This window comes from Triturus cristatus, chromosome 4_2 (assembly GCF_964204655.1).
Source record: "Triturus cristatus chromosome 4_2, aTriCri1.1, whole genome shotgun sequence".
Lineage (NCBI taxonomy): Eukaryota > Metazoa > Chordata > Amphibia > Caudata > Salamandridae > Triturus > Triturus cristatus.
In genome coordinates this window covers 480,967,671-480,989,964 of record NC_140586.1, presented here as the reverse complement: position 1 = coordinate 480,989,964, position 22,294 = coordinate 480,967,671, and the positions used below count along the sequence as shown (strand labels likewise).

At 41.7% G+C, this 22,294-nt stretch overlaps 1 protein-coding gene across 4 annotated transcripts in view; it reads right to left on the bottom strand.

Annotated features, from left to right (window-relative positions):
- USP33 (ubiquitin specific peptidase 33) overlaps positions 1-22,294 on the bottom strand; it is a 407,644-nt gene that overhangs the window by 336,930 nt on the left and 48,420 nt on the right. For all 4 annotated transcript variants that reach the window (XM_085602029.1, XM_085602031.1, XM_085602030.1 and 1 more), the window contains exons 2-4: positions 13,609-13,740; positions 2,438-2,491; positions 2,251-2,313 (exon numbers count right to left, since the gene is read on the bottom strand). In XM_085602029.1, the coding sequence (XP_085458155.1) occupies positions 2,251-2,313; positions 2,438-2,491; positions 13,609-13,689 (198 nt within the window). In that variant the 5' untranslated portion in view covers positions 13,690-13,740. The remainder of the gene's footprint in view (positions 1-2,250; positions 2,314-2,437; positions 2,492-13,608; positions 13,741-22,294) is intronic.

Here is a 22,294-nt window from a genome sequence, read left to right as displayed (position 1 = left end):
TCGAGCCTCTTGCGTGGAACAATTACCCGAAAATGCATAACATGAAATTTCAAGTAATTTTGCATAATACAACTTCCCCAATGTAATTACAATTTCTTTCAGGCCTAAGAAAGACTAAAGTCAGTTAACCCAGACAAAGAAGAGGCGAACAATTTTGGTCACTCAGTTCATTGCACTAGCTAAGCGAGCAGGGCAAATGCCTGTGGTAAATCTCGATTTCCATTTGTAGTTGAGCAACAGCAAACAATAATAAGGCAAGTCAAGCTTTTCTCCAGGTCTTCCAGCATGGTACTCAAACCTGCTCTCAACCGCTAATTTTACTAGTAGGCTCTCTTGCGATCCAACCTATCACACTGAGGAAGAACCACACATTACCTCCTGCACGGGTTGCCATTTTGTATTTTACAGCTGGGGATGACTAGCACACTCTGCAGAAAAGTGCCAGTGTGAGAAACACTGGGTCTGAGGTGCAATTAACTAGCACTGGTATGTACTTGACTATAACTCAGAACACCACACGCAGCTATTAGACTGCCAGAGAGAACAAATGAGCACACATGAAAGAAAGACTGCACCACTGACAGTGTTTTAGGTTTTTATACCTGTCCTCAGTGGCACTGCTACTAACAATACATAACTGTGCACCTTCACAATAAAGCTGCACATTCTACTATTAAGTAGATTTATTGAACAAACCACTTTTGACCAATAACCAGTTGTGCTGCATACTGAATCCTTTATTAAAGTATTGTTTCAGGGTGGATACCTTCCAATCGAAGAGAAAACACACAGAGTGCCCACAATATATGCAACTAATAATGAGGCTTTCAATGCCTTAAGCATAACAGATGTATCTGGGCTGAAATAAAAAGAAACACCCTAAAAAAATTACTTGCTCATCTCAGTAGAACACAAAATCAAATCAAATATGCTATTTATGATAAAAGGGTAACCAATGTGTAAAATGAGATGCTGCATAAAAGGAACGAAGTCAGTCAGAGAAAAAAAAGAACAAAAAAACGTCACCTTTAGATAACCCACATTTCCTATCAGACTGGAAATGTATGTAGTAGAGAGCCCAGCAAAATGAAGCCAGGATAAGGAAACATGGGACAGACTCTCCAGGCAGTCTTAAATTATAAAGAAGGGGAAATGCATATGATCTAAGCTCAATACCTTCTAGCTAGGACCCACAAAGCAAGATTACCTCATAGCTGACACAACAGGGGTGCTGCGTATTATAGAGGCTAGAGCAAACATGCAGACACACAAAATTTGGATGGGACAAAGGCGTATAAGAAAATGATGTATGCTTTTCCCCATAGTGTACAATCTGTACAGCCAAACAAACTGCTGCATCTGCAACATAGAAGTCCAAGACTACCTTCTCTTTCACCATTGTTGCCTCCAAAGGATGGACCACTGTGTTAGGGACATAGATTTAAATGTTGCACAAGGCCTCTTCATTCTCAGTACTTTATTGCCAGAGTGTCAAAATCTACCAAAACATCCACCCACGAAGCCATGAAGTTCAGTCAAAGTGAAGCCCACAGCATGTTGAAATAACCAGGAAACATCCATTATGCGACATGTGCCTTGGTGTGCCCCTCACCACTGCAGCAAGGCCTTATACCATGATATGATGCTGGAAGAAACAACATCTACTCTGAAAGATCACAGCCAGGAGGGTTATGTACAAGAGAGTAAATCAACACCCCAGAAAGACGGAGAGCCTACTATTGAATGGATTAATAAATTAAATAATCATAGTCGAGCCAAAAGGGAAAACTCCTGCATTAGCCCCTCTCTCTCTCTCTTCCCTACAAGCCATTTGTTCCTACATTGCAAACTCAAATGTTTCTTACTCTGAAAAGTCTACTGTAGTACACAAAGTTAGAAAGGAGCATTGAAATATAAATACACATAAAAAACAATTGGAGAGTTCCCATTATTTTATTTTCACCCTAACTGCTCAAGAGGGTAAATAAACAAAGTCTTTATACTCCCTATGAACACCTAGCCTCCCTGGAGTCTATTTGCAGTAGGGAGGGGCTCTAAAGGGCACTCTCAAAGCAAAAAACCCAACAGGTTGCTAAATTTCCTTTTGCTGGTCGGATGCATTTTGCACATTAGATAATTTGAAAGTGGACATTAAAACCAAGGAACCATCACACAGAATCGAACGGTCAAGGATTTGCCGATAACAGTTTTAAAAAAAAGAAGAGAGAAACGAAAGGAATAAATATGTACCTGAGAATGTATGGTGCTGTGATCCACATGCGACTCCCCACAGCCAACGTAGGAGCATCCTTTCTGTACCAATATAAGTAATACAATATTAGGAGATTGCATCACATCAATAAGATTAAGAGTGCGTCAACCTCCAGGTGCAGCCAATACAGCTACAAACGTGAATATATTCTTAATGCCATCTTACCTCTAGACATGCCCATAGATTTGGTCCACTGACTCTGCAGTCCCGACAAGTACCCTGCCAAAAACATAAAATGGATTATGAATGATCTGAAATAAAGTGGTTACCCAGGTGAAGTTTAATTTACAAGTATACTCATTCTTTAATTTGTGTACTCCATTTTAAGTTTGGCCTAAAAATAGCTTTCGCTGTCTCACAAGCATCCTGTAATCAGACAACATTTTAAATAGAAAATACACACAAACACACGGCCTTCGAGTCAGTCCAAATCATCTACTGGTCTGTTTAATAGTCAGTCACTTTGTGCTTCAACCCACCACATTTTTGAGTATGAAGCAATGGGTCAGCCCTCTTCAGCCACTGGCTGTTTTTCACTCGAGTAACAGTACTTTTCCTGAACATGTGCACATCTGCCTAAAATGACGCACAGGGCTGGTGGGCCAATACTTTCCCAATGCACTTTATTTCCATTCATCATCCTTTTTTTATTAATTTACACAGAACAGCATTGTTAACAGTGTTGTTACATTACATCAGTGAACAAAGATTTTTTTTTTAAAAGTCATGGTTCTCAGTGGGGAATGCATAGAATAGGAGTAACGTGATCAAAGCAAGAAAACGATCTGCATTCATGCAGCAATGGTTCTGCACCACCTATGGTTGCTGAACCCTTTCCAGCAATGTTAATAGGGATCAAGAGAGATCACAATACCAAAGTAGTCTTACCAATCCAAATCTTCTGCCAGTGTGGGAGAAATAGACCAACGCAGCCAGTACAAACAAGAGAAAATCCCCAAAGCAAAATTAGCTAAAATGGCTGCCCAAAAACTGCCGAGTGGGCAGTAGAGTCTAACTGGTGAAGTTTGCAAAAATATGCTCAAAAATCAACTCAATAGATTTTTAAATAACAATTTACTTGTGGTCAAGAAAGCATCATCTGACATTGGATTCTCCATCCGTCTTTGAAAGAAGGGGCTTTGAGAACCGTCACATCACTGGAGAAATGGTTCAGAATAATACATCATAAAGTATTACCTGCACACATGATACAAGATATATTTCAGTGACAACCGAGCAGTGTGGCTACGATAAACAAATCCAATGTATAAAGAAGTGATTTATTTAAAAAATGGAAGCAAACTTTCTGTAATGGCCTGTTTCCTATGTTCAATAACATTACTAATAGTAAAGCAAGGAACTAGTAACTTAAGCAAAAAAGATAAGAAGGAACTTGATATGTGCACTGTTAGTTTACAGCACCGACTGATATATTTGCCTAAAGAAATACAATTTGAGAGCACATCTGTTTGGGGTATGAAGGTAAAGAAAAGCAATCGGTCATAGATTTAGTTATACACTGGAATGCTCTTATGATGGGGTGGATTCTGCAATTATAGATGCATTTAGTCTCCTGATTGGTTGAAGGAGGATGCTGTGCAAGATCAATTGAACATGTTATTTTGTCAGCTCTCCTTGCGTAATTTAACCTAGGTTAATATACCATAGCATATAAATCACGCCTCATCACTACCTCTGTGAACTGTACTATGAATCAACTTGAAAAGATTTAAACAAAATGCATGTAACCCATATTAGATTATTTTCTAGTAAATCTATGAAAAATAAGAGGTCCGATCTTGCCTCTTAGCCTCTTAGCTAATCATCTCATGTGCCAACATATTGCAAAATATGTCTCTAGGGCAGACTGTTCCGGGCAGATGACGGTTGTCCCTTTGTAGGTTACTATAAATATGGAAGGTCCTACAACATATTATGGGGATGTTGGGGTCTTTCAGCTCTTTCCTTTTAAGTGGAAATCTTTTATCCTGTGGTGGTGTTCTTAGTGTAGTGTAGCGAGATCCCGATCTTGCTGCCTTTCCATGTGTCCCACTGGGATTTTTTTCTGGTTGATTAGGATTTGTTCCACGTATTAGTACCATAACGGTTTGAGGACCATGGCTCTTGGGTATTTCAAAATGTTCAGTTTTTGCAATGCTACTCTATGTGCTTTTCTATTTCAAAGTCCTTTTAAAACATACAATTTAAGGGCCGATTGCGATGCCATAGGAAACGGTTCCGAACGTTGGTCGGGAGTCATTCCTACGGCATCGTAATCTCCTTTGTGGATTAATTTCCGACCAACCAATTTTGATGGAGTCTGTCAGAAATTAATCCAAACAGGATTTACGAATGGCTTACGATGGGCTTGGAGAGCCGGTCTGCCATTCGGAAAGGGGCCTGTAATCCCAAGGGCAGCTCTTTCTGTTCGAGGGATTACAATGGCAGATTCCTACAGCCTTTCTGCGCCGGCATTTCCGACACAGAAAGGCTGTGGGAATACGATTTTGGGGGCCCCCATGGGTGTAAGGCCTCCAGATGGCAGCCTAGGGGGCACCTTGAGGAGCCTGCCACGGGGTGCAGGGATGAACTGCACCTCAGCTCTTTACAATGAGAGCATGTATTCCGGTGGGAAAGCATTCTCCATTGTACAGAATAGGATCCTAATTGCTGGTTTGGGACCGCCGATAGGTGGTCGGTTAGTCCCAGTTACAGATCAATGTCGGACAGACTCAGGTCCGTCCGACATCGAAATCGGCCCCTTAGAGTGTATAGTATCCAAGATCCTAGAAACCTCATACATGAGATCACCTCACCTTCTATGCCTCTCAGCAGGCCAAAGATTCGGAGGTTCCCTCTATGACTGTGATCATCCAGGTCAGGTACTTCCTTCTCCAAGATGCCCAACTCGCCAGAGGTTTTTGTAGGATTGGTCTGTAGTTCAGTGCTGTAATTTTCCAAATTGCCAATCATTGATTGTGTTTCTGTTATCCTACCCATAAGGTCTATGAATCTCTGCTTGAATAGGATCAGTCTTGGTCTTTGTTCCCCATGATAGGTAATGAAGAGCTGCAAATGTTTGTAATATCAAATGCACTGCGTAAGTGTCTAGTTTGCCTTGAATCAGTAGAGGTTTTGTTCTTGTTCTCTTCCGACTTGTTTTCACATCCTCATTCTTTCAGTCCACTCTGGTGGGAGTGATAGCCTGAATGCTATTGTTAAAGGTTTATCGAGCATTGTAAAATCTATTGATGTGCAGCTCAACACCTGTCTGGCAGGTGTGCAATAGCTGTACATGCGAACAGTGTGTCCCTGATCTGTATTAGTACTTGCATATTCATATAAGCTCCTACAAGCTGTCCCAGACAGGCAAGTTCATCCACAATTTTAAGTAATCCCGCATGCCAGGATAGTTTTTTATATGCATGCACATTAACATTCATTAACATCAATCTCTGGTGGTGGAAAAGTGAACAAATATTAGACCCTGTTTATCAGGTGCCATTTTGCTGGTGTAGGAGGAGGGGTATTCCTCTACTTTAGCATGTAGACTTTGCTTCAAATGGTTGATCATATTTCTCAAGATAGAGGAATGATGACAGTGCCTGATTCTCCCCCGCGGAAGGGTAGATATTTATCTGGTACAGTATAAGTCAGGGCACGGTACAAATGTATCACTGGCTCTGCATCCAGACACCTCCAAAATAGCTTTCAGATGCTGAACGCTGTTAATAAGGCAAGCCACTCACAGCGCTCTTCTGCATCAGTTTTCCAGCTATGGCTCAGCAAAGCAAGTAGGCATACCAAGACTTCAACCGAGAATCTTTTCTTTTTAAACATTACTAAGAAATCTGCTCATTTTGCAGAAAAAGTGGTGTTTATTAATAATGTTTTGTTTTAGCTATTAACCAGCAAAATGCACAGGATGCACTATATTACCTCTACAACACACATCGTACATTATCAAGAGTGTTCAGGAAAAACTGTGACTGTACATCATTGATTGAGAGTCTGCCATACCTGCATACCAACATTTTTCCAGAGGGGGAGAGGTGGGGGGGGGGGGGGGGGGGGGGGGTGTGGTGTGGTGTGGTGTGGTGTGGTGTGGTGTGGTGTGGTGTGGTGTGTGTGTGTGTGTGTAAATGGGTACATTATACATGGTGAACTGGTCTAGAGTGAAGCATTGTCCAACTAGGCTGTCAGTGGTCCCCAAATTTCTTTGGGTGGTGTGTGTCTCTAATGTGCAAGGAGGTGGAAACCTACACATCATCCTCAACATGGAACAGCTGAGATCCTCCTAATAGGCTTAGGAAGTAGTTTCACACAGCCCAGTAACACGAGGATAGAGGAGTTCACAAGCAATGTCTCAGTGGTCTTGCCAAATTTTCTTGATGATCTCAGTGGTCTTGCTAAATGTTTTGATGATCTCCTCCGCGTATGTTCTTATTGGCAGGCATTCCCAGGCCAAATGAAAGAAGCCAGCGTGATTGGTAGATAAGCGAGCTGGAGTACTTGGGTCTACTGCGTGAAGAAATGTGGGGGTGCTGTATATCCTATTTATAAATTTGAAATGAAGCAATTTGTGTCTGTAATTGATGGAGATAAGTTTAGTTTGCTGGCAGTAGTACGCCCACACAGCGCCTGTGACTTCTTCATCTATGTCACAGGCCCATTTGTTTAGTGCAGTGGAACTGGTTTTTGGGAGGCTCTGTGTTGGAGACCCAACCCAGAGTGTCTGGTGTTGTGAGCAGGTATGTCAGGGGCTGAAACTCAGGGGGCTTTGCCTAGAAGGTTAGCCATCGTTTCTAAATCACATACCACACAATGTAGTATGGAAATATATCTAGTGTGTTTACCGGTCTATCTCCCTTGAATTGTTCTAGCACTAGAAAATTTCTCTCTTTGTACAAATGGCCGACACGTGTGATACCTGCTCTAACCATGCAGTCAACCCCTTTGGGTTCAAGCGTGGGTGTGATAGCAAGATTATTAGCTATCCTCAGTGCAGGTGAGTATAGACAGAAATATCTGCACGCCTGGCCATGGACCAGATCAACCAGCAAGCATATATCTAAACTCTATATGCTGCAGGGGTCTGTGTGATTTTTCGCAATCACTGTACTAATGTCTTCTGGCATGCCTGGTTATGTTCAGTAAGGAGATGTGCTAATTCTTCACAATTGAACAAGTAGGAAACATAGTGAGGTCGTGCACCATGGTAATAGCATTCCAGGTCTGGGACTCATAAGCCTCCCTTTTTGGATGTCAGGGTGATGATGTCCCATTTAAAACTAACATGGTGCAGGAAAAATACCCGATTAATGACCAGCGAGCACAGCGTGCATAAGAAACTCTTGTTAAGCTTATTAGGCAAATAAATGATTTGGGAAAAATAATCACTTTAATCAGTGCCACCCTGTCAGCCATTGACAATGGGAGGGTGATCCATCTATTAATCTCTGAGCTTGACCACAGCAGGTCAATAATTATCACTGATCATTGCTTGCATGTTTGTTGAGACCACTATACCTACATACTTCACAGGCCCCTTCATTCCAATTGAATGGATGTTCTGGAGTGAATTTAAAGGTTGTGTCAGTGAGCACAAAGATTTCAGATTTATGCTGGTTTATATGTATTCCAGAGACCAGCCCCCCCCCCCCCCACTTGCATCACCTCTGAGAATAGGCGAGAGATTAACTTAAGGTTATTTAACAAATGACATGACCCTGTCAGTTTATAGCAATAATAAAACATGTTGTCGGGGTAAGGTGCTGCCTCGATGTGAGTGTCCAGCTCTCAGCCCGGATGCAAGGGGTTCGACTGAGAGGTCAATGACGAGCAGTAACAGAAGGCAGACTTACCTGGTGCCCCTTTGAATCGGGAAGGGGTCAGAGGTATAACCATTTATATGGACCTGAGAAGAGGGCTATTTTACAGTAGTTGTGTCAGATTAATCAGGCTACTAGTGACAATAATTTGATTCAGGACTGCAAACAACAATGGCCATTTTAGGGAGTCGAATGCCAGTTCTGCATCTACGAAGAATGATACAGCTTCTAATTCAGGGTTAATTTAGTGTATTAGGGCGGAGAAGATTCCAGAATTATTTGATGCTGCCCTACTGGGATGAAGCCTGATTGCTCAGAGTGAACTATGTTTTTCATGAGTGGGTTTAATCTGTTTGGCATTATGTGTGCTAAAATTTTGTTGTCAGTATTCAAGTGGGACAGAGGACAAAAGGATTTGCAGTCTTGTTCGATTTTACCAGCATTAGGAGGGTGTTTATTATCACTTCCCTGGTCCTGGGAGTAGTGTACAATTATCTACTCCTTCTTGAAACATGTCAGCTAAGTATGGCCCGAATATTTATTTGTGGTCTTTGTAGAACTCTGCAGTAAGTTCATTCAAGCCAGTGGCCCTACCATCCAGCATGCCCTCTATTGCAGTAATAATTTCCTGTGTGCGGAGGGTGCTCGAGTAAATATGTGTGGGTGGGGCCATTAACCTTCCGCTTTTTTTTTTTTTTTTGCATTGATAGCCCTTGCTCGTATGAAACACTCACTCTCTTTAGTGTTGGTTTACTCTGACCCCAAAACATTCTCCTTCTCCGATGCATCACGCTTTCTTCTGAAATTACTTTACAACAATTACTATGGCAATGATTATTGGATGAAGTGGTGCGCCTTGAGCAGAGAATCGTAGTGATGTTTACCACAAACAGAAGTGTAATAGTTGCTGGAAATGGAAAAGAAGAATTACACCATCACAAAATGGCACCACAAGATTTTCTGGATCTTAATGCCCATAACAAAGGGAGAAGAAGCACCTTAGAGCCAAACCTAGCGTACCAATCTAACCAGTTACAAATAAAGAAGAGAATCCACTGGGTCATGTCTTGGAAGGATGAATTCCTTCATTTGTGGTAATTCCATTGGTGCCAAAGACTGCTAAAGTGCCAAAGGATCCAATGACATCAGTAATGAAAATAGGTCTACCAGTGCCTTTCTATTAAGGAGGGTAGAGGCATCTCTGAGCAATTTCAACACTACAGTGGAGGTAAATAATGGAGGGCATAGAGGGTCACCAAAATGAAGAACAAACTGGTAGCCACTGTCCTTCAAAGTATTTCTCAGTGTTGGTTAGTAGAATAGGACTTTATTATTTGCACCCTAGTCCATAGGCTGCTGAGTTTTTGGCTGCATTTTTGTACTGTACATTCTTATATTATTGACGCTTGTGCTATAAAAACAGTTTTTATTGGAGAAAAACCAAACTTAATTTTCCTCCATACTGATGAGGAAATTCTGGTTACCATTTTTTCTTCGGACAATGACAGACCCTCTATGGAACATTGTCCAGGGACACCACTTACTGCAGGAATTACAGCTTTATATTCAACAATTTCAATTCAGCTCGAGAAACTTTGAGCACAATATGCACAAATGTGAGTTCTGATCGAAATTTGAAAGGAACACCTCTTGAAAGAAATGTACTAATGCATCTTCTTGGATGCTTTGTTCCCAGTGTTGTCCAAGATCAGAAAAGTAAGTAGGGAAAGATAAAGTAAAAGTAAAGACTAATAAACCATTTCTATGACACTTTACTAGAAAAATAAGGTGACACCTGAGAGAAATGCAGTACCAAAACAAACAGCTAATTGTGGAAAACAATCCAAACTACTAAATCTTAAAAGAAAAGCTACAAGATTTTCAACAGAGTGCATGGGTTGTGAAATAAAGGTTTTGGGAATAATTTTTAGTTAAGGCACCAAGGCTGAGGATTGCAGTGTTCTACTGAAGTTAGCAATAAGCCTTGGCAATAGAATGAAGTACAAGAGAATATGGAAATGATGTTAGAACAAGCTGTCTTAATCATCAAAATGAATTGCATATTTTCGTAGGGCATGCCTACAATCTACAACATTATAAACCACTACTTTATATGATTTCATTTTGCTCACCAACTAACAACCCTAAGAGTCGTGTAGAGTATGAGAATATCTGAGACTCGATAAAGAACATTTACATTTTTAACTGTGCTTGTGGGGTTTACAAGTTGCAAACAGAACTAAGTCACAGTAAAATGTGCTAAAGAAATACTGCGCAACACTGCATATTCAAAGCTTACAAGTCTGAAAATCCTTAGCCCCTACTAAAGGTTCCTTCATCTGCCCCTCATTGGGAAGGAGGGGTGAAAGTAATTCAGTAGTAGATTGTAAACACTCCCTGGGGTATATCCAGGATTTGCTGGTGCCCCAAATGTGTTGCGTTCTTGATAGGAAGCTTATACCTTTTTAACACTCTGAATGTTAAAACAAGCATGCTATTGGACAGTATAGCCAATCGACAAGCCACCATTTTAAAGGTTTGAACAGTGAGTGATGTGAATGATGGAGTGGTAATTTGCAAGACTTTTCATGGGGGCTAGTTAGTATACACTACAAAGGTGCTACATTTGCAATTCACAAAAGGTCTGTGCTGTGTGCAACAACAATTCCACACTATTGTTCACACAATAAATCCACTCCAACTAATAAAATAACTTGCTGTCGTAACTGTCCAAATGGATATTTGGAGAAGTACCCAATCAAAATATATTGCTCTCATTTCATAACCTTTCAACTTTTTGGTAAGTTTTCCAATCAAAATTTCTTCCTCCTTTTTATTTTTCAGATTTTTAGAAGCAAACAATAAAGGCACATCAAGGGTGAGGATAGCATAATCTGCACATTATTACTAGTGCAAGTTAAAATGTAAATGGTAGAGAATCAAATTTTATAGCTTTAAAAATGTATACATGATTGTAGCATTTTTATACCAAATAATAAAATAACCACCTTATCTGGAATTTGGTGTGGCCTATACAGTTCGAAGCACATTGAGTTAAGCATGCAGTAAGAGAGAAGGAACAAACACGTGGTGAGTAACGCTACTTTAAATACAGAATATTAAGCGTCCACCTACATAATGGGCTTAAAACACACCATTCACCTGCACGCAAGTTGGATCTTTTCTTTCTTAAGAGTTACATGAAATGAACAATTAACAGCTAAAATGTGCGCATCCCCTAGAAACAGGTTTTCTCCTTTAAAACAAGCACTGGGAAATCCCACAGTTCCGGGCTTAATAAAATGGCGCAATATTTTTCATTTCAAGAATATACCATAAAATAAAAATGAAAGGAAAGTGGCAGCCAAATGCCTGCAATAAAAATAAGTTTAAAAAATCTTCATCTCATAAAATTTGATAAGTAGCTTTTGAGTGTATATTAGAAGGCATGTGTACTTAATTATAATAACGCTATTTATTCCACAAAACATGCAATACGATTAAAACAAGCAACAAAAAAACACTGCCAAATGGAGAAAAAAAATCGGAAAACAAAATAAATAGTTAGAAGTACAAAATTGCCACGCCGGTGAATGAGAGTTGTGGGAGTGTAAACTTGTACCTTTAAGGGATTTAAAATGTGGGCATTAGAGCAGTCTGCACTTTGGGGAATGAGGTTACATCGATGAGCAATTGCATTTGGTGGTGTCGGCGGTGAGGCAGCTCGGGGGGAGGGGGGTGGTGCGAACTACAGTTTTATTATGAAAAGCCAATAAACATTTTTTAAGTCCAAAATAAAAAAGTAAATTATTGCCTCACCATCCTTCACACTGAAGCGCACTACGTTTTAGATGGCTTTGCATGTGATCAAGCAAAATGTTGCTACTTAGGGTTGAAGTAAGCCAACGACTTAAGTGGACTGACCAACTGCCCCATCCGTTATTGTGCGTAGAAGCAAAATGTGAATGACAGCTAAACAAAACAATGGATGAAGAGATGACAGAAAACCCGTCTATGTATTTATTTAGTTTTTTTCTACTTACAAGAGACTGATGAGACAGCTAAAGCTATCAAGGCCAGACCGAACGCAAGCCTATTTGATTCTTAAATCAAGAAACTTATATACAAACATTCCTTAAATGGGCTGTCGTCATGTTCAAATTAACACCAATATTATAATAACTGCACTCTAAAAGAAGAGGAAAACAAGCATTGGCATAGCCAATAGGTCTCGCTTTTGGGACCTTATAAGTATTTAGTTATGCAGCATAATATCCTTGGTGCAACAACATTAACTGTTGCATATTTAAACACTTATAAGGTCCCAAAGGCGAGACCTATTGGCTATGCCAATGCTTGTTTAAGTTATTCCTATAAGTGAAATACAGGGTTACTCTCTTTCAAAGTGTATTAGTATTTGAGACACATTAAAATAGGAGTTTTAAATGCAACGTATGGAATTACTGAATTTCTCAGAACATAGTAGTATTTGCACTGTATACTTCAATATACTTGAAAGGAAACAAAGATTTGCTTAGCTCCTCAACGTGCATTTTTATGGTCGACCCAGGTGTCAAACACAAGGGACACAGAATAACTTATTTCCTAAGAATGTAGTTGTGGTGACTATTGTTATCAGAGCCACAAGGAGTGTTCAGAATTTACAAAAAATGCACTTGTGAAGTCAACCCACATGTGATCCAGAAGTCACACAGATAAGTATCATGCGATAACGGGTATGTATTCGTGAGAACAGCTTGATTGTGTTTCTTATTATGAATTCAAGAACGTCTGAAAAGCAGCAGTTTAGAGTGACGGGTGGAAGGTCAACTTTTTAAGAACTAAAGGAAGAAAACAACTACGATGGTAACGTAAGGGACTGGTTGTGCCATTGAAGTAAACCCAGGTGCAATTTAAAACTCCTTCATGGACTTCTTTGTTTCAGTGATGCTACCGTATATGTGTAACCCACCTGACCCGCACTTAACTTAGGCATCTACTCCATTCTAGTGGAGGAGTGCTTCAGAGAGATCCATGAGGGTTCTTGGAAAAAATTCATACGGTAAAAACAATTATTAGATTAGTTACAGCAATGGAGATGGACCGCTTTGTAATTCTCCACTAGCTTCTGTCTGTTTAGAAGGAGTTTCTCCCCAAAAACTCCAATTAAAAGTTTTCTTTTGTTATAATTTCTCCTCCCTTCGGCCATGAAAGCGAAAGTGATGGCAGGGACGCGCTCTGGGGTGGGGGAGGGGCAGAGCGAGGCGCTTGGGAGAGCAAGGCTTAATGAGCCATTAAAGCCACATGGCGACTGCGAGCGTGCACACGCTCGTGAACGCAAGCTTGAGGCCAGGAAAACATTGTGGTAGCACTTTGAAAAGCCACTAACTAAATGTCTCGCAGAGCAGCGCATGCACTGGCTCAGCGAGACCTAAACACCCAGGGCCAGACAATGGCAACATTTTCAGCTGGTTGGTTTGACAATAAATGGAATCTGCAACTTACTAGGGATTTCTGTATCAAGTCTTCTTTTGTTACTTCTCCAATTGTTTCCAAATGTGTACATTCATTGCTCAGAGTTGACATGTCGGTCGCAATACCTTCCTAGACCTTTAAGATTTTGGGTACAGTAGAGTTCTGAAAAACAAATTATGACAAACGGTATTAATATGTGTGAACCTGAAGATACCTGAAATAGAAAAGGTATACATTGAACAGATAGCTGGCATAAAATACTGTGAAACACTAAAAGATGCATATAATAATTACAAAAGCAGTAAACCCTTCTGATAGGAGGCTGGATGGCAAACAAAGTAGGTCAGCAGCTAGATGAAGAAATGGTATGAAATTAACTGCTTAATCAAGTCTAACCTCTGAAAAAAAGAGTTGAAAATTGTGATACCAGAAGAATCGGTCCTCAGACCAGTGCTTTCAAAAGCATTTATAAGTGAAACTACAAAAAAACTTGAAAGGCAAGATAAATGCAGGGAAAACAGAAATGTTTAACTGTATGTCTGGAAAGATTTAAGGTTCAGCTACGAAAATATTAACAAGTCAGTGTTCTCTGGTTACACTGCATGGAATATGAAGTTTGGTCATATGCAAGGGAAGACCCAGATGCATCCGAAATTTCCAAGTGTATGGGGCGTGGCCAAGATGGTGGATAAGGAGGACTTGCTTTCTCGTCCCTCCGTTCCCACCGTCGTGATCCTCGGCTGCCTGCCGCTTATAAAGCACCGGTTGAGCACCACGTCGCATCCTCTCACGGTGGCGCGGTATTCGGGTGTCTCTGGGTGCAGGAGTTGGATCCCGCGGTAATGCACTGAGAGTCTAGCCCTCGATGCCGCTGATTGATGGAGCCTAAGATGGCGGCTACCAAGGTGCTGAGGAGGTCGACTTGCTGTTTTGTAGCATTTCTACGGGACCCTTAAACTTTGTTAGTATTTCTAAATTGTATTCTTCTAACCTCTCACTACCTATCACACTCACTCAGTCCTCCGATGGATCTTGTTCTGTGCTGAAAGGGACTGGATATTCGGAGGATGAAAAATTATCCAATAAGGACCAGGAATCGGATAATTGCTATATTCAAATGCTATTTTATACAATAGGAAAAGCTCAATGAATCAACTAAAGAATAAAATTAAATGATTTACCCACAAGAAATAACTAGTCTGAATCAGCAGAATTTAGTATAATTCAGGTTTAGTTACATTCATCTAGAAGTTACGAACATTGAAGTTAATCAACATACCGCTCTAAAATTCAATTAGTATTGGGTTTAATCTAATACCAATATATTCTTGGAAATCCAAAGATTTTAAGGGAAGATCCTCCTCAGCCGAAGGAGATTTAGACATCTATAGCATATGGGTCAATAGGAAATTAGTTGACCCTCATACAAACCCTTAAGAAGGTTCTGTAAGTTCCAAGTGACCAGTTCCAGTTCAGAAGGACAGAAATCTGTCTCAGTCTGTAACTGCAACACCAAAGTCACAGCAGCATGAAGACAACCTTACAGCCGAAAATGTTCAACTGCGCTAGCATACCGGTCAGCAGCTGATTGCAGTATTACGTTACCGTTCGCTTTAGTCCCCAGATGTCCAAATCGTCACCGCTCACTGTTGCAAAGCTTATCACTCACACACGCATCTTTGATTCCAAAAATCCAGACAATTACGCTCCAAAGGTTTGCCTTTGACATCACCAGAAATGTCAGACCACTCTGTTCTATTGGTCGTCTTTGATGGGATGAGAATGATGTAGTAAGTAAAAAGAAAACAATCCAGAAGAATAAGTAATTTAGGTTACATAGTTTCCTCAAACGTTGTAAGCTTATTAGTCGGAACAATTAAATATTTCAGCGAAAATGAAAAAACTTCTTAGAAAGTGTCAATTGTTCGTTCTCAAGCATCTGTTAGTTCTAGAGCATTGACTGACCTCACCTAACACACGAGCAGCTAAACATTATCACCGAAGTGTAAAGGGGCTTAATAACCAGGCCAAGCGATTCTCTCCAACTTGGAACAACCCAGGGCAGATTTGGGCTCATTACAGGAGACACATTTATTTACTGGGGACTGCTGTAGACTAAGATCCCAGACCTTCCCACACCAGTACTTTTCATCTGCTGGTACCATAACAGAAGGGGTGGCCCTCCTTGTCTCACGCGTCTGCCGGGAAAAGTATGGGACAAACTGGCAGAAATTAAGGGGCGACTATTAGCGTACAAAGTGCATGTGGGAGATAAATCCTTTGTTGTGGGCTCCCTTTACGTACCCAACGAGTGCCAGGAGACATTCCTTCACCGTACATTCATGGAGGTCATGTCCAATCGGGATCGGAGGGTGCTCCTGGGGTGGGGATCTAAATATCAATCAATCAATCAATCAATCAATCAGGTCATTTGTAAAGCGCACTGCACACCCGGGCGGGTTTCAAGGCGCTGGGGGGGGGAGGAAGTTACTGGTCGAAGAGCCAGGTCTTGAGTTGTCTCCTGAAGGTCAGCAGGTCTTCGGTTTGGCGTAGGTGGATGGGGAGGGTGTTCCAGGTCTTGGCGGCGTGATGGGAGAAGGAGTTTCACAATGAGCATGACAGGTTGGCATATCGAAATGGGGAAGCCAGGGCTTTATCTCCAGAGGGAGCCCGGCGGGTATGAGAACTGGGCCTCAGGGACCTCTGACGAGACCACTACCCCCAAATCTCGACTACACTTTTTATTCCCACAAGACTAATGCCCGGCTTGATTATTATTTGGTGACTATGGGGATCCAGCGTCTGCTTACAGGCTCTGATATTGAAACTCGTTCCCTATCTGACCATGTCGTACTCCTGGGTCTTTTGCCTTTACAGCGGACATTTCAGCCAAAGAGAATGAGAGAAACTCTTCTTCAGAGGCCTGCCGTTGTGGAACAGATCATCAAAGCCATCACAAACTGCATTGACTTCAATGATAACGCTGATACTTCTATCTCCCTCCTCTGGGAGATGTTAAAAGCAGTATTTCAAGGTGAGCTAATAGCCATCTCTGTGGCCGATAACAAGCTTCGGCGGGACATGAGGGAGCAGTTACGGAAGGAAATGATGGAGCTGGAAACAATAAACAAGCGCAAGGGCACACCTTGCATTTGGAGGTAGCCTGCACACAGCTCACGGCATTAGATTTAAATAAAGCAGAGTACGCTTTGCTTAGACTTCACCATTCCTTTAATGTGGGAGGGGAAACTAGTGTGGGCGTTTGCTGGCCAACCAACGTCGTGCCCTAAGGCAGGCTGGGAGGGGTGGAGTCCCTCGGGACACCTGATGGCACCGATATCATGGGGGATGCCTCCATCACACCCGCCTTCCACCAATTTTATGAGGATCCCTATGCCCAGCTAACTCCCGCTGGAGGGGGTTTGCTGGGCATAGAGAGCCTCTTAAAACTGGTGGAAACTCATAATTCATGAATGCTCGCACTGCGAGAATGACGGCGGAGCAGGCTGAGTCGCTAAACTGACCAATCAGATTACATCAGCTACCGCAAGATTGAAGCCTCTTAAATTGCTGGGGTCGGATTGTTTCCTGGCTCAGTTTTACAAGACGTTCGGTCCGCTAGTAGCGCTCATTTTGATGCGACTGTTCAACGCGATCAATGGACCGAGAACTGTCCAGTCTTCATGCTATAGGCATCTATCATTGTAATTCCCAACCCTGGGAAAGATCCTGGACACTGTGGGTCCTATAGACCAATATCTCTTCTGAACATAGACATCAAGCTTCTTACTGACATTCTAGTATTCTGACTGAACCCACTCATGCTGGGGCTGATTGACCCGGATCAGGCGGAATTTGTTCCACGCATACAATGTAGTGAATAATACTAAACACATCCTCCATTTGCTGGATAAAGCCAAGCACTCCAGGCAGGAGATTATGCTTCTGGCTATAGATGCAGAAAAAGCGTTCGACCAAGTACACTGGCTGTACTTTGAAGCGACGCTTGCCCACTTTGGCTTCGGGCTTAGATGTCAGTCCTGGGTCCTCAGTAACTACAGTCAACCAACAGCAACTGTACGGGTCAATGGCCAGACTTTGTCCTCATTTCCTTTTTGTTGGGGGATAAGGCAGGGGTGCCTCCTCTCGCCTCTGCTATTTTCTGTGTATATGGAGTCCTTTGCCCAACAGGCGTGTGACAACCCGCTCATTACAGGAGTCACCTTTGGCAGGGAGATGCACACTCTTGCTCTTTATGCAGACAATGTCATTGTAGCATTAGATAATCCCCAGGAGGCTCTCCTAGTCTTCGTGGACGAAGCAGAGCCCTCTGGCAGCGGAGCAGGCTCCGGATAAATATACAGTAGCCGCAGGCCTTCAACCTCTCAGTTACCCCTGAAACGTTGACACTTCTTGTGCACCGGTATCCGATCCAATAGCAATACATCTCTATTCCCGATCTAGAAATACAGCTCACCCATACCATTCAAGAGGCGTCTTCCCTTAATTACCAAATGCTTCAGCACGTCAAAAAAACATTATCCCCTCTCTTGGCTAGGCCAGATAACCGCAATAAAGATGACAGTGTTCCGGAAAATCATCTTCCTTTTCCAGCCGCTACTGATTAAACCCACCGCCGACATGCTTCAGATCCTACCAAGTGAACTGAACTGCTTTGTGTGGGCTGAGAAGCGGCCTCAGATGAGCTGGACATTGAGTTGTCACTCTCCACTGAAAGGGGGACTGGGGATTCCGAGCCTCCTACAATATAACCAAGCTACTCAACTCCACAATATGGTGGAGTTGTCCACGGAGGAATCCAAAAAGCGATGGTTGTTTATGGACAGCCCAATCGCGGGTACCTTACCTTGGAAGATCTCATTAGTGGCCCGTCTGCAGAGGCTGTAGGGATTTGATTCCTACGCGGTAGCTAATGCAGTTTTGAGAGAGTGGTATTGCGTTACCTTACGCAAGAGGCTTTCCACATTTCACCTACCCACTGACCCAGATAGTCAAAAATGTGGCCTTTACACCAGGCCGAGAACAAGCTGCATTTTGCCACTGGCAGAGTGCCGGCTATCGTACTCTTCTTTGAAGAAGAGGGCTGCTCTTTTTCAGCACTTACAGGATGGCTACATGCGTCTGGAGCCAGAGGATGCAAAATCTGCAAAGTAGACTCTAAGTGATACACCCAGAGGTGTGTGCTAGAGCACAGCGGCCCTTCACAGCTTTTGAAAAATGGCTCCTTACAAAATATAATGACAAGCACCTTATTACCGACCTATACGCCATTTTGCAACACACACCTTTAGTGCCTAAGATGCTGGGACAGAAATGCTGGTAACTGGGGTTGGAGAGGCTGCTCACAGTTAAGGTATGGAAAGAGGTGTACTACCGAGCGCGTCATAGGGTGCATAATGCAGCCTGTAGTGAGACGGCTACAAAAATCACAATGTAAAGGTACCTTACCCCGATGCATCTGCACAAGAGTAATCTCACTCGTAGCATGGATTGTTGGAGGCACTGTGACTCCCCCAGGACGCTGGTACACTTGATTTGGGAACGCCTCAAACTCACAATACTAGGAGGACATCCTGAAAGATATCGACAAACACCTTGACACTCAAATACCTTTATTTCCTACGTATGTCATCCTGGGACTCCTTAATCTCTTTACCTTCCAGTGACAGATCTGCTTGGCATTGGGGGTGGCCCTCCAAAACATACTCACTCATTGGGGCACTGACGCACTTCCAATGTTTCCACCTTGGGTAGCTTTGCAAGCTATGGCATGTGCTGGGTATGGAGAAGCTCACCTTAGCCCTCACTGCTCAGGGAGCTTCCTTCAGGAAGCTTCAGCGCCCTTACCTGGCTCTCCTTTCTAAGGAGTTTCGGGAGTTGACTTGCCCCAAATACTGGAGCCTTGCAGCTGACAGATGTAGATACCCCACGCAAGCTGCTAGGGACACCTAGGAGGTCCGTATCAGATTCACTTTGTGCCCTATAGAATATAGATTTTGTAGATAGTACTCCTGGGGATGTGAGGGGTTACTCTGATGTTGTTTACATGAAGTAATTCTCAGGGAACTTCGCCACCTCTTGGTTGGTTTGCTCCCACTGTCATGCAATGATAAACTTACTAATAAAAAGGTTTTGAACCATACATTTCCAATTGCATGTTTTTTGTCTTGAGATATGTAGATGAGACTAGCGGTTATGTAAGACATTCTTGCTAGGTATGATCAACTAGTCTGCTTAATATGTTAGATGCATGGAGAGATAAAACACTAGTTGATTGGTTAGAATGTCTTAGGAGAATAAATGCAACAAGATGTTATGTTTTGAATGGAGTCTGGGAGAATCAGTTAAGGAGAGCAGTCCGTCTGAAGCGGATACAAAGCGTTTGCAGTGACAGCAGTGATGTCTGCGGAGGAAATCAATCATTTGGGATTTTTGGTTCAGGCTCCACCTTTTTTAGACAGAGGAACCAGCGGCCATGCTAAAACTCTACTATATTGGCAACTGCTGGCTGAATCAGGCTAGAAGGTGACATTCTAAATATTCATTTTTGCTGCACCCTTGAAAAGAAGCTTCTCTTTCAGGCAACACTATGAGTAAACTAGGTGTAGACTATCTGGTACGAAGTGATGTTAGATTTTCGGTTCCATGAGAAAGCAGACTACAAATATAGACTCAAACAAATCCAAGTATGACAATATAAAAATAAAAAAAATTCTAACAAGTATTTATTTTAAATACAGCCAAACACTATTTACAACTTATTTTGGGACTGGATAACTTACCGATGTATCTCCATATATTTGAGTGCAAGAGCTGAACACCGGGTGTAGGTGCAGTTTGCAATTTTTATACAGGCATATTTATGTAAGGTAGATATTTTTTGAAGTCCATGTTTTGGGGTCTATGTTATGGCATCTGTATGTGAGCTCTTACTCATAGTTCAGCATCTAGGGAGTATTTATTGTTCTCCTTATTGTACTGTATTGTATTGTAATTGCATTTATATAGCGCTTACTACCCCTGACGAGGTGTCAAAGCACTTTTTCGGCGAGTAGCACGCTACTCCGGGACCCATAGAGGTTTATTGTTGAATTAGTAATAGTGAAACATGCAAGTAGATTTTAAGTGGGGGATAGGTTAGTCAGTTATTTGGATGCAGAAGGATAGAAAAGGATAGAAAAGGAAAAAAAAGGTTTGTATTTATATAGCGCTTGTTACCCCTGATGGGGTGTTGAAGCAAGCTACTCCGGAAACCCATAAAGGATTAGTGGTGAATTAGTATGGTGAAATACGAAAGTAATTTGAGTGGTGGATATTAGTCAGTTATTTGGAGAGAGAAGGATAGCGGAGGTAGAGAAGGGGAAGAAAGGTTTGCATTCATATAGCACCTGTTACCCCGGATGGGTGTTTAAGCGCTTTTCTAGAGAGTAGCACGCTACTCTGGTACTCAAAGGATTAGTGTTGAAAATTAGTATAGTGAAATATGAAGTAATTTGAGTGGTGGATATGTTATACAGTTATTTGATTAGAGAAGGGTAGGTGGATGGATAGAAGGGGAAAGAGGTTTGTATTTATATAGCGCTTGCTACCCCTGATTTGGTTTTGAAGCGCTTTTTTGGCGAGTAGCACGCTACTCTGGAACCCATAAGGATTAGTGTTAAATTAGTATGGATAAACATGAAAGTAATTTGAGTGGTGGATATGTTAGTCAGTTATTTGGATTGAGAAGGGTTGGGGAGGGGTGGAAAAGGGAAAACGGTTTGCATTTATATAGCGCTTGTAACCCTGATGGGGTGTCGAAACGCTTTATTGGCAAGTAGCATGCTACTCTGTAACCCGTAAAAGGATTAGTAGTGAATTAGTAAAGTGGAATATGGAATTTGAGAAGTGAACATGTTAGTCTGTTATTTTAATTGAAAAGGATAGTGGCGGGATAGAAGAGTGAAGGATCTTTTTTTTTTAGGTCATAGCAGTAGGATGAGGCTTTTGGATGAGTAAAAAGGGCTTTTGGGGGGGAAGAGTTTAGAAAGATTTGTTTTGGGGGATCGGTATAGTAAAAGAGGTGTCAGATGATGCAAGGGAGGGGTAGAGTAGGAGAGAGTCTAGAAAGGGATATTCTGAGGATCATAGTAGTGGTATGGGGTTTGGGATAAATGAGAGAGTGGATGAAGATAATATATTGATAGATGTATAGAGTGAGAGATAAGGTAGTGCATTGGAAAGAGTAGTAGAAATAAGTTTGAGATGGGTCAGAAAGTTGGGCTAGAAGATCTATTGAGAGAAAGTATAGACTGAGAAATAGGGTAGTGCACTGGAAATGCTAAATTAGAAGAAAGTGATAAATATATAGCTCCATAAGTACATTGAAAGTATATAGATGCATAAAAGAGGTAAGTATATGTAGATTAAAGATATTGATAGAGGTACAGGATGAGAAATAGGGTAGTGAATTGGATATGCTTTTGATTACTTTTAGCTTTCGTCGACTACTTGGGGTGATATACCTAGATATTACACTGTGGATCCTACAATACAAAGGTAAGTAAGACTTTTTCAGGTTTAAAATACAGTTACTTTCCTTACATACAATAACTGTTCAACATCCAGAACATTCAAGGAACAAAAACTCGTAACATTGGTTCCTATGGGGAAAAGAAGTTTATCGATTAGCAGGTACGTAAATGACCTGCAAGTG